This window comes from Mustela nigripes, chromosome 4, assembly GCF_022355385.1.
Source record: "Mustela nigripes isolate SB6536 chromosome 4, MUSNIG.SB6536, whole genome shotgun sequence".
NCBI classification, from domain to species: domain Eukaryota; kingdom Metazoa; phylum Chordata; class Mammalia; order Carnivora; family Mustelidae; genus Mustela; species Mustela nigripes.
Window position 1 is genome coordinate 125,359,698 of NC_081560.1, and position 18,381 is coordinate 125,378,078.

The window sequence follows — 18,381 nt, forward strand, 5'->3', positions numbered from 1 at the left end:
GAGCCACCCAGGCACCCCGGGAAAGAAAGTCTTAAGCAGACTCCACACCGAGTGCAGAACTGATAATGGGGCTGGATCTCACAACCTGAGCCAAAACCCAGTCAGTCGCTTAAATGACTGTGCCACCTAGGCATCCCTCTTGATTGCTTTTTAAGTTATATTTATTATTTTTCTTAGCAATCTGTACACCCAACCTGGGGCTCAAACTCATGACCCTGAGATCAAGAGTCACATGCTCCTCTTCCTGAGCCAGCCAGTTGCCCAGAATACCTCTGTGGAGTTGCCCAGAATACCTCTGTGGAGAGTAAGAGTTCATAAACCCACATTTCTAATTTGGATAATATTTTCAGCATTTGATTGTGGGTGTTTTTTCCTATAGGTCAGTAAGTGGCATATTCTTACTCATCCAGACATTTCTTATTAGGGAATTTAAAGAACTGAGTAGTAAGCAAATCTAGTGTGGTGGTTAAGCACTGTGGCCTCTTAGATGTAGGTTGAATTTCTTGTATTAAAGTCTGAACTCTGATAAGTTACTTAACCTCTAATAGGCCTTTTCCTAGTCTGTAAATCTGAAATAAATCTTTCTTATAAAGACTTTGTGAGGATTAAATGGATTTGAAATTAGCTACATAAAGGAGGAAAATGGACTTAAAATTGCCACAGCCAATTGTGCTTGCCAAAGAGTGGTTACCATAATTCATTAGACTTAAACTAAATCTCTGTTCTTCTATTTACAGATATTGCTAGGAAAGAGGAAAAAACAGACTAATGACTATAGTAGCTATTTATTTTTAATAAAGTTCCAGGAGATTGGATGGAGGAAATAAAGGACAATTTAGGGCAAGGATGTTTAATATTCTATTCTGTTTTTGTTACTACAGCATAACCAAGTTTTCAATTTCTCAGCCTTCCCTAGTCTGCTATACAAATGCCTTGTGCAAACAGTCTGAGAGTAAATCAAGAAAAAAGAGCTGAGTCCCACTCTTGGTTTTGTATGGAGCAGAAAGTACAGTTGTAGAGATAAACGAAATGAAATGCTTGGAGAAATACACATGGGCTAGTTTCTATTGAGAACAAGCCCTGGAGAAGTATACTGAACTTCTTACAGGATGTGGGATAGGTGCTTCTTATTTTTTTTTTAAGATTTTATTTATTTATTTGACAGAGATCACAAACAGGCAGAGAGGCAGGCAGAGAGAGAGGAGGAAGCAGGCTCCCTGCTGAGCAGAGAGCCCGTTGTGTGGCTTGATCCCAGGACCCTGAGATCATGACATGAGCCGAAGGCAGCGGCTTAATCCATTAAGCCACCCAGGTGCCCGGGATAGGTGCTTCTAACTAATTATGCCTAGACCCCAAACTAAAAGAATTGAGTTATAAATGATTATAATATGTAAATAATGCAGTGGCTGATATAAACATTCTCACTCTTTATTACAGTTGAGCCTAACTATTCATGGATTCCATATTTGCAAATTCACCTACTCAGTAAAATTTATTATAGCTTCAAATCAATATTCATGCCATTTTTACAATAATTTGTGGACATGCACAGAGTAGCAAAAAATTTGAGTTGCCCAGCTGAAGTTGAACAAGGCAGTGCTCTACCTTCATTTCACTTCTCATATTATCTCTTTTTTGTATTTTGTTTTGTGCTATATTATTGTAATTTTGTGCCTTTTTTGGGTGATATCATTGTTTAAATGGCCCTTGAGCAGGGCTGAACTTCTACCTAGTGTATCTGAGAGAAGAAGGCTGTGATGTGTCTGGCAAAGAAACACATATATTTGATAAGCTTTGATCAGGGATGAGTTATAGTGCTGTTGGCCATGATTTTGATGTTAATGAATCAAATATATAAATTTGTGTGTGTATATACGTACATACATATGTATACACATACTAAGGTGATTTAAACAGAAACACACATTAAAATACTGCAATATAATCCTGATGCTAACTGCTTGAGTTTAGCATCACACTCCACAGATTACAGGACAGTTTCCAGTAAGACCTTTCTTCAGACTTCAGCCACCAGTTTGAGTGCATATACATGGATATCACCTTTAAAAAACTTCACAGAGAGACTGACTGTGAGCCAGGTCACAGTGATGTATTTTACATCACTGGAGGGCCGTGAGTAGAAGGCACAGTAAGGAAAGATAGGTACTTCACAGGAGTTTGCTTTTGCTTTGTTATGTTTAAGGAAGGAAGCAGGAATAACAATGATTCTGGAAGTGGCTACACCTCCTGGCCTAAAGTTGTTTAGGTAGAGGAAAAAACAGTCACTACTTACCTTTAATGTCTTCTTCTGAAAATATAAGAAATTGTACAATGCTTTTTGGATGGATTACTATAAAGAGTTTAAGAACATTGTGACACCTGAAGTTATTTGTAGCTTTGTTATGTGAAGCTTCTAATACATTATTTGCTATTTATGGCTTACCTCAAAAGTTTATATTATATATATATATTTTAAAAGATCTAATTTATTTATTTGAGAGGAAGACAAAGGAAAAGCTTGGTGCGGGCCAGAGGGAGAAGTAGACTCCCCACTGAGCAGGGAGCCTGAAGCAGGGCTGGATCCCAGGACTCCAGGATCATGACCTGAGCTGAAGGCAGATGCTTAACTGACTGAGCCAGCCAGGTGCCCCTGAATATCATATTCCTAAGACTCCAATACTTGAGCCCTTCTGTAAAAGCAATGTCTCTACAAAAGCTATAAAAGAAAAATAAAGATCGAACAGCCAGGAAAAGCTACATAGCATGGATTTGTGTAGTTACTGAGCAAAATGTCTAATTTTGCTCAGTAACTACACCTATTTGATGTTATACAGAATTACTAAAAACCTAGAAACTGGAAATTAAGGATAAAATCCCTGACTGCTTTGGATAAGTAGAGAGATGTTGTTTCTCTTAAAAGAAGACTTCTTAATTTTATTTTCCCCAAGAAATATATTCAGAACATACTAAAAGGGTAAAAACCATAGTAGTATCTCCTCCTTGAAAAATGAATGAGAAATTCATAGAAAAGAGAAATTATGAAATAAACAGACATTCTTTCTAATAATTTTCGCCCTTAGGGGCACCTGTGGTTCAGTGGGTTAAGCCTTTGTCTTTGTTTCAGGTCATGATCCCAGGGTACTGGGATGGAGCCCCACATCAGGCTCTCCGCTCAGCAGGAAGCCTCCTTTCCCCTCTCTCTCGGCCTGCCTCTCTCACTCTCTCTCTCTCATGAGCTCTCTGACAAATAAATAAATAAAACTTTAAAAATAAAAGGATTTTCACCCTCAGTGGTATATTATATACTAATAACAGAAAAAAAGTGGGGAGAAAATGAAAACTAAAATCTAGCTAACCTGACAATAAAACAGCGCATTCAAGTTCAAATAATATTTTAGAATAAAGTAGCTCTTGTACCTAAAAACTGAACCAAAAGTACTAGTTCAATTAAAAACATAGTTTCATCAACTGGAAAAGAGTTATCTGCAATATGTAATAGAAAGTACATGTCTTTTGCATAATTTTTGTCATAGAAACGTAAGTTTATATACACTTGAAAGAAAATTGACACTCAAGTCATCACCAAGGAACCCCATTAAGATTGCTTAGGATAGGGACGCCTGGGTGGCTCAGTTGGTTAAGCAGCTGCCTTCGGCTCAGGTCATGATCCCAGCATCCTGGGATCGAGTCCCACATCGGGCTCCTTGCTCAGCAGGGAGCCTGCTTCTCCCTCTGCCTCTGCCTGCCATTGCCATTCTGTCTGCCTGTGCTTGCTCTCTCCCTCTCTCTCTCTCTGATAAATAAATAAAATTTAAAAAAAAAAAAAAAAGATTGCTTAGGATACCTTGTGGTATTATTCAGCCATCAAAAAGAATGAAATCTTGCCATCTGCAAGGACATCGACCAAGCTAAATAGTATTATTCTAAGTGAAATAAGTCAGTCAGAGAAAGACAAATACCATATTTCACTCATAAGTGGGACTTTTTAAAGATTTTATTTGAGAGCAGAAAGAGAGAGATCATGAGTGGAGGGAGGGGTAGAGGGATAGGGAGAAGCAGATGCCCTGCTGAGAAGGGAGCCCAATGCTGGGCTACATCTCGGGAATCCAGGATCATGACCTGAGCCGAAGGCAGCCACTTAACTGACTGAACCACCCAGGCACCTCTATATGTGGAATTTAAGAAACAAATGAACATGGGGGCGGGGGTGGAGAGGCAAACCAAAAAACACTCTAACTATAGAGAACAAATCAATAGTTACTGGAGGAGGTGAGACTGATGGGAGGAGGTGTTAAACAGGTGATGGGGATTAAGGAGAGCTCTTGCAATGTGTACCTGGTGTTGTATTTAAGTGATGAATCCCTAAATTCTCCACTTGAAACTAGTATTACACTGTATGTTAATTAACTTGAATTTAAGTAAAAACTTCGGAGGGGGGCGGGGACGTACCAAACCATTCCTCAAATAACATATTATTACAAACTGAGGATGGCAACATTGTGAGACTACCCAGAGGGCTCTACCTAGGGGAGGTAAAGTGTGGGAACCTGGGTGAAATCTTTAAAAAAGGGAAAACAGACGAGATTTTTAAATTTGAACACAGTTTATCCTGCTGCCTCTGTTCTGATCAACGGATCATTCTTATGGAATGCCCACATTGTCCACTTGATCTGACTTTGCTGCCTGATGAAAATATAGACCATGATAAGCCAGGACAATATTTTGGTGTCCTATATGAGTTGGTCTGAGTTTGGAGCATGTGGTTAATTGCATCATGCCCTTCCGTAGCTGCCCACACTAACTGGGTTGGGCAATAATAGCAAACTTGACACAAACAATCTTGAAAACCTGTTTGCATGGTTTCAGCGTCTTCTCTTAGACTCCCACAACTACCAAAAGAAAATGCTGGGGCTAGCCTGATGAAAGAAGGTTAAGACATGTCATCCCAGCCATCCTGGACTAGCTCACAACCCACCCCCTCCCAGCCCCCAACTCAGCTGACCTGACAGCTGACTATAGAAACATGAGTAAATCTAGCCAAGATCAGCAGAATCACCCAACGGACTTGCAAATCCATACAAATAATAAAGGACAATTGTTAAGCCACCTACATTTTAGGGTGTTATGCAGCAATCATGCTGACAGAGTGGTCAGGCTAGCCCATTACTGAGATTGGTCTCTCTGCCGCTGGCATAACCTGGATGGGTTAGAGTTGACCACAATAAGGAGTGGAAAATGGAAGTTAAGACTGAGGAGAACTAAAAGTTATGGTTTCTTTACAAACTCACAAAAATAAAGATACTCTTTGAACTGGATCAAAGCCCTATAAGCTATAAATTCAGCCTATTTACCTTAAACTTACAATCTTTAAAATGTTTGAGGTGATACTGTTCATTCTTCCATAGATAACAAGTGTCCACATGACGCTTCCACATTCAGCATCTTTTTTGTGCCCATCCCAAAGCACTTTGTCAAATTATATTAGTTTAATTAATAACAATTTTAACGACCTTCCTTTATGCTTGGGTGGCGCAGTCCATTGAGCATCCGACTCTAGATATGGGCTCAGGTCATGATCTCAGGGTTGTGAAATGGACCCCACATTGGGCTTCACAGTCTAAAATTCTCTGCCTGCATGCCACACTCTTTAAAAATACGGTGTGGTGCATAAACAATGAATTCTGGAACACTGAAATTGAAAAAAAAAAAAATAGGGCTTGTGATCAGCTAAAAAAGAAAAAAACCTTAAAAAAACCCCAAACCTTCCTAACTTCTCTTTAGAAACATATAGACTCAAAACATCTGAGTGTCCAAACCAATTGTACCACATTATTTCTCCCTAAAGCAAATACAATGTAATTAACAAGCATATGCAGACTGTTTTCTTCAGTTGGCAAAGTAGGCATCGTTCACACCTGTGAAAAGCTAACAAATAGAAATAGAAAAATAGAAAAAGATTAGCCTATTATTACAGGAGCCCTAAGACCTGGAGGAGGAAAGTTTAATGGCCTGACATAGCGGATGAACTTTTCTTCCATTCAAGAATGGACAGTATTGGGGCATCTGGGGTGGCTCAGTGGTTTAAGCCTCTGCCTTCAGCTCAGGTCATGATCTCAGGGTCCTGGGATCAAGCCCCACATCGGGCTCTCTGCTCGGCAGGGAGCCTGCTTCCCCCTCTGTCTCTGCCTGCCTTCTGCCAACTTGTGATCTCTATCAAATAAATAAATAAATAAATAAATAAATAAATAAGAAATAAATAAATAAATAAATAAATAAGTGACTTTAAGGGGAAAAAAAAAAAAAAAGAATGGACGGTATTAACGTGAGCCATTATTGCCTGTTATTTTCTCACATTCTTTCTCAACACTCTCCCTGGCTTTCAAATAGCTCTGGTTGCTTGGATAAAAGTGATCCAAGTTCTATTGCACATTCTACACCAAAAGAACCTTTTGAAAATCTTGCTACTAAGGAGTAGTCCATGGGCCAGGAGCATCACAGACCCCATCCAGGCCTGCTGAATCGGAATCTGCATTTTCAATGAAATTCTCAGGTGGTCATTTTCACTTACTTCATTTTTTTTTTTAAGATTTTATTTATTTATTTGACAGATCACAAGTAGGCAGAGAGGCAGGCAGAGAGAGAGAGGAGGAAGCAGGCTCCCTGCTGAGCAGAGAGCCTGACGTGGGGCTTGATCCCAAGACCCTGAGATCAAGACCTGAGCCGAAGGCAGAGGCTTTAACCCACTGCGCCAGCCGGCGCCCCTTCATTTCAGCTTTTACTTAGTTCTTACAGTTAGCTGTAACTAGGGGACTACAGCTATGGGATTCTGTTATTCTCAGCAGTTAGGCAGCCAGTCTTAGAAACTACTTCACATAGTATTGCTCCTTCCCATGGTTCATAGTAGCAGGCATAAAGAGGAATGCCTTCTAGCTTTTTGGAGCCTTGACTCACAATTGCAATGAGACTATAAATCCCTTCTTCCTCTTGCATTTTATCAGAACTGACTCCTCTCTTTCACAGCTCTGCTGTATATTGGTTAAGTATCAGTCATACCCCAATAATATTTTACCCCATATTTATATTGTTTTTTCTTTCTACCAGATAGTACATATCTTGAGAACATGTACCGAATCTCTTATGCAGCTTTTCAAAATCTCCAAAGCCAAATATGGTGCCTAATATTGGGACAGCATTTGATATACCCTCTCTTTTTAATTAATGAATGAAAATAATTAGGTCACTGATTAAGTAGCTGATTCACAAAACTTCAAATACAGGCAAAACTATCTTACCCACTTCTGAAGTTTTACAATTGTAATATGTATCTTCACAGCCAAGTCAGTTTGTTCTCCTGTTTTCCACTTCCCCTACAAGGTTGATTCCAAAGACTTTAGTACATCTCATAGAAAAATATTCAGACAAAAAAGTTAACATTTTTTTCATTTGCAATGCATTTTTTTTTTCTGTTACTAGCTTGTCCTAATCATCCTTGAATCCTTCATGATTCCTGTAGTTTCTGGTACATAACATGCACTCAAATATTTGTTGAATGAGTATGTTATTTTTCAATTACCATGAGTTTGTTAGCATAATACAATTAATAAAGAAAAGCTCCAATTGCAAAACATTTTAATAGGTTGTCAAATATACAGTTATTAGAATTATCTAAATATCACTTATAAAAATCGGTATATCACATTAGATGATTCTATAAAATAAAAACACAAATCACACATTGACAATAACCCCTGCAGTCCAAGTCCAAATACCCCCCATCAATACTACAAATTACAAACACATTTAAAAAAAGACATTGTGTAGACATTTAAACCAAAGTAACTTTGACTACACTAAATACATTCATTCATCAAGTAAAATAAATTTAGCATAGTCACTAATACAATTTTAGGTGCAATTTCACATGCTTTCATAAATCTTCCAGTACAACTCCCTATAGTAAAGTGTCTTTGTGCACACCAATTTCATTTATACGCAGGTGCATTACTATTTGAAACTATTTCACTTCATAATTAAACTTACTAACAGATTGTAAGTGAACACCAGGCCAAAATATAACCCCATGATGACAAAGTTTAACAATTAAAACTTTTAAAAGTATATTCTAATTTAATCGCACAAATGCTATTTCCTCTTATTAGACACTATTAACATAAGTAACAATTTAAACACCAAAAAACGGAGATTCCAACCTTCCTAAAATATTAACAGGCATTTTAAGTAACAATACAATCACTCTGTAAGTCAAAAATTTCGTATTCATTGCCAAATTTAAAATACCAGTGGTTTGAAGATGAGACTGAGGTCTAAAGTACTTGTATGAAATTGTAAAATACAATTTTAAAAATGTGCAGTAATTTGCTTATGAATATGTAATGGAATGTTTTTCACAGTAATGTTCTGTTAAAACACTACTCTAAATGGACAGCCTAAAAATAAACGTACCTTTACCAGCAAAAAAAGTGAAAAATTAAGGCCTTTTTATCCTATCTATAATTACTACCTGAACTCAAGAGTCAAATAGAGGTTATAATGCTGCAAGTATTATTTTTCACCCAACATATTGTCAGTTGCTTTATCTCAGCTCAATAATCATTACCTTATCTTTACACAAACTCAAATGCTAGTTAGCTTCACTATTGACAATGCATATTTTTCTGTAGCTCTCTTTTAATTAAGTCCCCAGACCCACCCCATCCAGACAGAATGCAGACAATGGTTAGGGCTTTGTCTGAACTGCATATTCAGGGCCAAAAATGCTGGGCACATGGTAGACATCCAATATTTTTGAATGAATTAAGGAGAATGGCCTATGGGTAACTCTACTTGTCTTCCCAAAGCATTGATAGACAATTGCTACCTCTTTACATGATCAAATTGACATTTTTTTTTAAAACAAATTGCTGTCTAGGCTATAAAAATATTGCAGGATGTAGTGGAATGATAACTGAGGCTACAATCATATCAAATCAAGGTTAAAGGCACTGAATAAGAAAGATTATTACAAAGCATTGTAAACAATTTTAAGAGCAAATCAAGTTTTAAAGTATCAAATGTCTAACTGTTAAGAGAGTACTAAAATGATGACAGTGTTTTAAAAACAGTAATTTCTCAAATAAAATTGTTTCATACCATTTTCTTTCATCCTGTATTTTCTACAATATTCCGAATCCTAGAAACAAAAGTTTTCAGTTGCATGAAATATGAAAACTACAACTGAAATCTTTGAAAATTAATCACTTTTTCTTAAGTTATATTATCAATATAGAGATAATATGAAGAACACTGCCTTAGAAATCATAAAATAGTAAATTATACTGAAAATCAGAAAAAAAGTTCTTATTCAGTTTAACACAATCTAAAGCCCCATAATAGCAAATTGTAGTGTAAAGAGGAATACTAAGTATGATCTTTCTAGACATATAAAACAAAGAATAATGAATACTGAGTTGAAAATACCACAAAGCTCCATGTTAGAGCCACTTAATATACACATTTTCACAATTGTTTCTTGAAAAACTATTTAGATAAAATATTTAGCATTTATCAATTTTTAATTTATCTGAATCTATGCAACTTCTATCCATATTAAAATATTAGTGTAAATACTTTATTATAAAACTATTATACAATTTACATTTTAATTAGAGAAATGTATTGTTATACTATCCACAATCTCTTAAAGTCCTTTTCATGAGTGCATTCCATAAGAAATACACTAAAATCATTATTTATGTTTCCTAGGGGGAAAAAAAACCTATGATAATCCAATTAACCCAAACTATATCCTTATTATGCTTATTTCTTAAACATGTACATGTTTAAATATGGTTGGTGAATAGTGATCATTCTTCCCCACAGTGGTAAATTTCAGCATAATGTTAAATGGCTAAACATAATGTTAAACTGGGCTAGACAGTATAATATTCACATCTAGATTACATAAACAGATACTTCCTCTGTGATATGTAAGATTACTTATAATGTAACATAAAATGGGCATTGGATAATAGTGATAAAAATGTAAACAAACAGAATTAAATGTTAATCCCTTCCCTGAAAAACAAATGATTAAAGCGCTTTTTGTTTTATTAAAACCAAGATTATCTACTGTATCAAAAAGGTAAGACACTGATTTTTCCAAAACTGTATTTCCAAATATGGATAAAGAAAATCTAGAAAGCTGATTCACACTTTATTGAGCTAAAATGTGCAAAAGTCTGGTAATACTTAGATTTATTAAATTTACTGTACATAGACCGATACCATCCCCTACAAAAAAATTTTTGTTAAAAGACTCAAAATTATTAATTAACTGAGCTTATTAAGACTTACTGAACTACTGTCCAAATAAGAACAACAGAAGTCTATACGGTAGGAGAAAAAAGGTAAAATTAAAAATTTGACTATTTATGAGCACTTGAAATTTATCTCCCCCAAAAAGCTATAGCCAATACCCATTTAGGCAGTAAGAAAAATATGAAGTCTCTACGAAAAATACTTAAACTCTAAAAAAAAATTTTTTTTTTGCTCTAACAAAATGTATATGAATTTTAAAGTAATTCAGGTTTATTAGATTTACCAAACACAGAATCATAGAGCATTTGGTACTTCCGTCTGTGCTCAGATATTTGCAAAGTATGCTTAGAGATAAAGATAAAATTGTGATACTTTCCTCCACACCAAAAAAAGCTGCTTAGTTTAAAACTTTAATTTGTAATTCTAGGGGGAAAAAGAGGGAAAAGTCCAACAGCCCACAAATCTGAAACATTTTTCAGGAATATGGCAAAACTGTTAACTATTTAGATGTGTTATTAGTAAGTCAAAGTACAATTAATGCTTTCATAAACAGCTAATATATTTGTAAATCCTTTTAGGTGGTAAGTGTGAAATGCAGAAAATACTTAAAAATCTCATTTTTCCAGGAAAAATAGCATCCCCCCCACCTATCACAAAATTAAATCATAATTTCTCTCTGGAATAGGGTATAAAACTGTTTAAGAGTGACATAGAAGGATGAATTTAGATATGCACCAATCATAGAGATGCACTAATTTACATAGTACTTTTGATAACACAATACTTGATGGTGTCCTTCATTGCTTTCTAAAATTCTGAGAAGCACTTTTTTGGCAACATATACTTATACTACTGTTGAACTAAATGGGGACATATAAATACATGAATTTTAAATGAGAAAATTCTCAAGCTACTTAAAGGAGAAATAAGACAAAGCTTCAATAATCTACCTTTTAAAGCTGCATTTAGAGCAAAAGGTATTATACGGTTTACAGCACTTTTCAAATGTAGTAAATATATATTCCAATTTTCACATCAATGAAAGATTTTAAAAGAAAACCATTTTGTTCCTTGCAAATAACTTATTTCTTCTCCTAACCCTGACAAGAATAATTACTGACATTAATTTCAAGATTTTTGTTGTTGTTCTTGTTGTTTAATTATTTTTTAATTATTTTTCTCATGAAGTATAATATATTGAAATATCCATTTTAATGGAAATTAAAAGAGAAAATCTGCTTTTGGAATGCAATAATTCTAAATCGCTTTACTAAGAAGCACCTTTTGATATGCTGGTCTGAACTTTTAACATAAAACCTAAACAGTACTTAATTGTTCTGAAGTAGAATTTTCTCCAGTTTTAATGACTTCATACATAGTAATACCAAGGACAACCTGTGCTTTCTAGATTTTTAAAAGTGTTCCATTAATTTAATGAGTTTAGATATGGCTCATTGTCAAGGTTCAGTGGACAGAGAGTTCATGACAAATTGGCTACAGAAAGCTAAATAAACTCTTAATGACTGAATAATGGTTTGCATCTTTGTTCAGCCAGATGTTTAAGCCATGTACCACCCCATTCCCTGCTTAAGATTCCTAAGTTTCTTTATTCTTCATAGTTTTCTAATGAGCAAATAATTAGTTTTCCTGAGTAAGATTATAAAAAAGATAACCCTCCTACCAAAAGTATAAAGACAAAATGTAGACTCACAATATAAATTTTTTACATAGCTTTACATGTACAGAGATATTGACTGCTGCTCTTATGATTGTCCCATCCTTTACAAAGACTGCAGCAAAAGATTCAATTGTCTAAAATACTTTGCAGTACAGTAATTAAATGCTTCAGCCCATAAACATATCCCTCATCTATTGAGTTGCTAGGGAACACATGAGCAAAATCTATCATTCGCACTTCTGCTTCTGAAATCTCTTGGCAACCAGTGGGAAGATGATAGAAAACTTTTTCCAGTTGGGAAAGTACATTTCCATTTAAATGTTCCTGTGACATGCTTTTCCACCCATTGTCTTGCTCTATATTTTCAACTTTCAATGAAGTCTGACTGTGATGCCTTTTTGAACACATTTTTCTGTGACGAGCATACATCTTGGAGAGGCTTTTGCCTACTGAAGCATCTATTTTTCCATTCTCTGTGGAATTTAACACATGAAAGTTATTATTGTACTCTAGTACATCTGTGTCTGACAGTTGCCCTTTGGACAGAAGTTTTTCTACCAAAGTTCTGTCATTCGATTTTGTAGTAGTTGGCCAAGATGAACCTTCATAAACAAACAGTAATGAACTTGCATAAAAATTAAGCTGCTTCTGATTTTCAAACCACTGCAGAATATTCTCAATCTTCTGAATACTGGCAGCAACAGCATCTTTTCTTAAGCAGAATCCATTATGAAAAAACCTGGAGACTCCTATAAACAGGAAAATATTAGGATTGTAATGAAATTATGAACTAGCTGTCACATGGGAAATAAACTTATCTTAAATACAATTCTTCAATTTCTTCCTATCACCCCTTGCAATTAGCTGAACAGGTAAAATTCTAGTCAGACATAGAAACCTGAACCTCAACATAATTTTTAGTGAAGATTCTCTTATTAGAAAATGACACTTCGGTAAAGTAAAACATACTATTTAGATTAAAAAAATTATTACACAAAGACTGGTAGTTTAGTTCTCTCTATATATATATTCTCTTAAGGAATGTGATTCCAAGATCTGCTTCATTTGCTAGTGTGAGGGATTTATTTTTAATTAGATTACTTGTTTGTTAGAGTCACATTCAAGAGCTAATCTAAAACCTAGAGTCAAATCACAACTACTTGTAATGGCAACAATGGCCCATTACCAAAATACCAAATCATAACTATAATAAATTCTTTCTGTTCTTAATAATATTGATTAAATCAGTCTTCACAAAAGTTAAGCTCACTTTGGGGATCAAAGCTACTCCAGGTTGAATATGTTATTCAAAACTGAGACTTTTATGTGTTTTAAACTATCAGATTATTAAGCCTCTTTCACATTGTTTATGCCTATTTTATCATATGTGAAAATTTATGGGTATATATAACTTGATTTCTGCTTTTAAATAGTTTGTTCCTCCACTATGGGTAGAAATTGCTAAAAATGTATACTCACATTAGCCTGCAAAATATTTTAACAAAGAGCCAATCTGAGTATTATCCTGCTATTGGTTATGTAAACCAAGGCAGATACTGTTAAGATCACACTGTGTGTGTTTGTCTTCTATATATAAAATTAAAAATTTTTTTCAAACTACACTACACGTAAGCTCTTTCCCATCTCAGGCAAAGCTAAGAATAAAGTTTTTAATAGAATATTATTTCCAGGAATCTATTAGGGTATCATTGCTTTCGTAATAGCTCGGCTGTAACTATTTTAGAGGCATTTATGTTAACAGGCTTTAAACTACTTCTAATGCCATTTATTTTTACTATGTGGTTCTAGAAGCTTATAATATACAGCTAAATTAGACATGGGAGATTTGGATAAAAATATATTACATATAACAATATACATTTTAAAGTCTCTTATGTAAAAAGCAGTTTTAATACATTATGATTTACACACTAGGATTTGAAAGACAACCTCTAGTTTCAGGACTTGAACTATATGGCTGGTTCACAGATGTTCATTATTTTTTAATGTATAATAAGAAATGAACTAAAATTTAAAAAGGCACTCAAGGATTCATAGTTTTGGTGTATTACAAACTAGGAATTATGAATAATCCAACTGTATAAATTTAAGGGTTTACATTTATTTATTACGGATCAAATCATTATACCATCATTATACCAAAGAACTGAGACCGAAATTATTTTAGAATTATTTTGATAACTGTGCAGTAATAAAAGTATTGAAATAAGTTTTTCAATCCATACCATCTTTTAAAGTTTCTTTTGTTAAGCTTCTTCCATAGTGCTGATTTTGTGTCTCATAGCTGTCAGAATGAACATGGTAAACCTGTGAGAAAAAGCACTGAATATTAAAAACTAATCATCCTTGACCATGTGGGGTTTACCCAACAATGCAATGATAGTTAAGGTAGGAAGATCTACTCATATTTCATTCTAACAGACTCAAGAAGAAAAAAATTCATATCATATCAATGGATGCTGAAAAGGCATCTAAAAAATTTATATCCTCTATTGATAGAAACTCTTTTAAAGGACTGATAAATATTTTCAATATGAAAGAATTATCAACATCAATCCACCAAAAGTTAGCCTCGAGTTTAAAAAGGAAACAAGGAAACATCTTGTCCTAAAATACAAGAAGCTTTTAGAAAAAGTATTCTACCACATTTTTTTTTTTTATCATCTATCTAATATCATTCTGGAATTCCTAGCAAATATAGACAAGAGAAAGGGTATAATAATTTGGAAAGGAGATAAATATATTACTCTTTATAGATAATAGTTGTGTATTGGAAAATCAACTGAAAAGCTAATACAAACAGTTAAGAACTTGAAACGGTTACTGAGTACAAATTGGTACCCAGAAATAACCCTTCATATTTACAAATAACCAGTTAGAAAATATAATGGAAGACCCTATTTACCAATGCAACAACAAAGAAATAAACTCAATAAGTGTAAGTCTATATAAAGATATCTTTAAAACATTCTTAAGACATACAAATCACCCCCATTGTTCTCAGAATGGAAACTCAGCATCATAAAGGTATTAATCCTACTTAAATTAACAATTTAATTTACTTAAATCAACAACTAAATCAATTTACTACTACTTATTCAACAACTAAAGTGAGATTATAATAAAAACTTTTTTTAGCCATAAAAACTAATTCTGAAGTTCATATTTAAAAAAACAATAGGCAGGAGAAATCCAAATAAGAGTAATGAGGGACTAGCCTTGCCATCCTACTAGATATTAAAATATATTTATATTTTCCAGCTTTATTGAGGAACGTATGAGAAATATAATCATACATAGTGTACGTGATTATTTGCTGCACATACACACTGTTAATGATTACTAAGATCAAGATAATTAACATGTGCATCACCTCACAGTTAACTCATTTTTTGTGCATGTGTGGTGAGAATGCTTAAGAGCTACTCTCAGCCAATTTCAAGTACACAGTACCATATTATTAACTAGAGTTACCATGCTGTACAGCAGGTCCTTTAGAACTTACCCTGTAACTGGAAGTCTGTACCCTTTGACATACATCTCCTTATTTCCGCCCCCCCCCCCCAACCCTTAGGAGCCACCATTCTAATCTGTTTCCATGAAATTGGTTTCTTTCTTTTTTGGGGGGGGGGGGTTCACGTGTAAGTGGTACCACACATCATTTGTCTTTCTTTGGTTTATTTCACTCAGCAAAATGCCCTTCAGGTTCATCCATACTATAGCACAGTAGGATTTCCTTCTTTCTTGTGGCTGAATAATATTCTGTTGTGTGTGTATATATACAAACTACATCTTCCTTATCCATTCATCTGTACATGTACTGTTTCCGTATCTTAACCATCACTAATAATGCTGCAATAAACATGGGAGTTCAGATATCTCTAAGACACTGATTTCATTAAAACATATCTTTGGAATCAAATACATGAGAAGTCTGTGAGAACAGTATTTTAAATCAATAGAAAAAGATGGATAATTAAGTAATGATAGTGTCTTTAGGTAGTGATCTGGAAAAAAAATTAGTTGTATTTATACCTTATACAAGGATAAAGTCCAAATATATCAAATATCAAAATGCACAAAATGAAATGATAAAAGTATCCCCACAAAGATGGAAGAATAACTGATACTAGGGAAGGCATTTCTAAACAGAACTCAGAAATTTCATTCATACACAGTATGTTTTAAAAAATGTTCATAGTGTTTTTGCCAAGCAGAAATCAAAAGACAAATAGACACAGAGAAAAAGTATTTAAAATTTATATAATGAACAAAGGGCATGATTACTTTTATGTGAAAAAATGAAAAAAGGATCTCAACAGTTCACATAAATCAGCTCTCGAACACAAGGGGAGCACAGCCCTCCCCCAAATCGTGAAAAATCAAGTGTCCTGGACTTTGCCAAAAGTTTCCCTGGAGCAAAACTGCTCCTGGTTCAAAATTACTGTTCCCTATCAGGGATAGTGCCAATATCTACCAAAATTACAAATGCATATAACCCAGCAATTCTCCTATAGGAACTTGTGCCATAAATATGCTTGCATACTGGTGAAATGATGTAGGTCTCTGTTTATTCATTTGTAACATTATTTGTAATAGCAAAAGACTGGAAACAATCAAAGGGAGCTGGTTAAGTCACGGTGTAGTAACAGTGTGCCACTGTGGAGAGATCTTTATGATATGTTAAATGGAAAAAAAAAGTAATATACAAAACCATGTTCAAAGTAGGTTTTTTGATAAAAGAACACATATATGTAGTATTTATATATGTTAAAAATATCTCTGGAAGGATACACTGGGGAGAAAATAATAACATCCTGTATGGAAGGTGACTTCTCACTGTGTATGTTTCTACAATTTTTGGAGTTTGAGGCATACAATAATGTACCTTCTCAAATTTAAAATAAATACATTTATTTTAAAGATTTCTTTATTTTTGAGAGAGAGAGCATGCACAAGTGGGCGGAGGGGCAGAGAGATAAAATCTCAACCAGACTCCCCACTAAGTGCAGAGCCCCACCTGAGCTGAAACCAAGAGTCACATGTTAAACCAGCTGAGCTATCCAGGCACCCCCTAAATAAATATTTTTAGGAAGTATTAAGAATATATTGATTTGGGGGCACCTCAGTGGCTCAGTGGGTTAAAGCCTCTGCCTCCGGCTCAGATCATGATCCCAGGGTCCTGGGACTGAGCCCCGCATCAGGCTCTCTGCTCAGCAGGGAGCCTGCTTCCCTTCCTCTCTCTCTGCCTACTTGTGATCTCTGTCTGTCAAATAAATAAAATCTTAAAAACAACAAAAAAAAAATACACTGATTTGGGAATTGATATAATATCTTTTAGTCTGTTACAGTTAATTACCATCTATTTCAAATGCTATACTTAACTGAGAAAAGTTCAATTACAATCACTATTTTTTTAAATTTTATTTATTTATTTGACAGAGATCAGAAGTAGGCAGAAAGGCAGGCAGAGAGAGAGGGGGAAGCAGGCTCCCTGCTGAGCAGAGAGCCTGATGTGGGACTCGATCTCAGGACCCTGAGGATCATGACCTGAGCAGAAGGCAGAGGCTTAACCCACTGAGACACCCAGGCGCCCCTACAATCATGTTCTTAAACACACACACATACTGCCTACTAAAGAAATATAATTTGGGGTGCCTGGGTGGCTCAGCTAGTTAAGTGACTGCCTTTGGCTCAGGTCATGATCCCAGGGTCCTGGGATTGAGCCCGCATCAGGCTCCCTGCTCAGCGGGGAGCCTGTTTCTCCCTCTCCCTCTGCTGCTCTGACTGCTTGCACTTTCTTGTTCTGTCAAGTAAATAAATAAAATCCTTAAAATAAGTGTGTGTGTGTGTGTGTGTGTAATTTATCTTGAGCAAAGTGTTACTATGAATGGAAGAAGGCACTTTATAAACATCAAAAATTACATGTGGCTACAGGAAATATTATTTTTATAAGAACTGTTAAGTATATCCAAAATGTGTTTTAAAATAACCACTCATGTTCTCTATACACATAAACAGGTTTAAAAGAGGATTCTTGGGAAAAAAAAAAAAAAGTAAATTAATTAATTAAATAAATAAGAATTTCCAACATGATAGAGGTGTTAGCTAATCTAATGCTAAGGTGGTAATCATATTGCAATATATAAATGTATCAAATCAACATGCTGTATACCTTAAAATTACACAATGTTATATGTCAATTATATTGCAATAAAAAAGGATGAAATTGAGAAAATTAATAATCTGAATAGATCAATGCAAAAAATGAGAATTTTCAAATTTTTAAGTACATAGTTATGTGAACCATAAACTAGAAAATGTACAAAAAAACCCATGATTTTCAAAATAAAAACTATTCTACT

At 34.7% G+C, this 18,381-nt stretch overlaps 1 protein-coding gene across 3 annotated transcripts in view; it reads right to left on the reverse strand.

The window, feature by feature from the left end:
* Nucleotides 1-7,612: 7,612 nt before the first annotated feature.
* Nucleotides 7,613-18,381, reverse strand: part of IPMK (inositol polyphosphate multikinase) — a 48,433-nt gene continuing 37,664 nt past the window's right edge. For all 3 annotated transcript variants that reach the window (XM_059397438.1, XM_059397439.1, XM_059397437.1), the window contains exons 7-8: nucleotides 14,242-14,323; nucleotides 7,613-12,744 (exon numbers count right to left, since the gene is read on the reverse strand). In XM_059397438.1, the coding sequence (XP_059253421.1) occupies nucleotides 12,122-12,744; nucleotides 14,242-14,323 (705 nt within the window). In that variant the 3' untranslated portion in view covers nucleotides 7,613-12,121. The remainder of the gene's footprint in view (nucleotides 12,745-14,241; nucleotides 14,324-18,381) is intronic.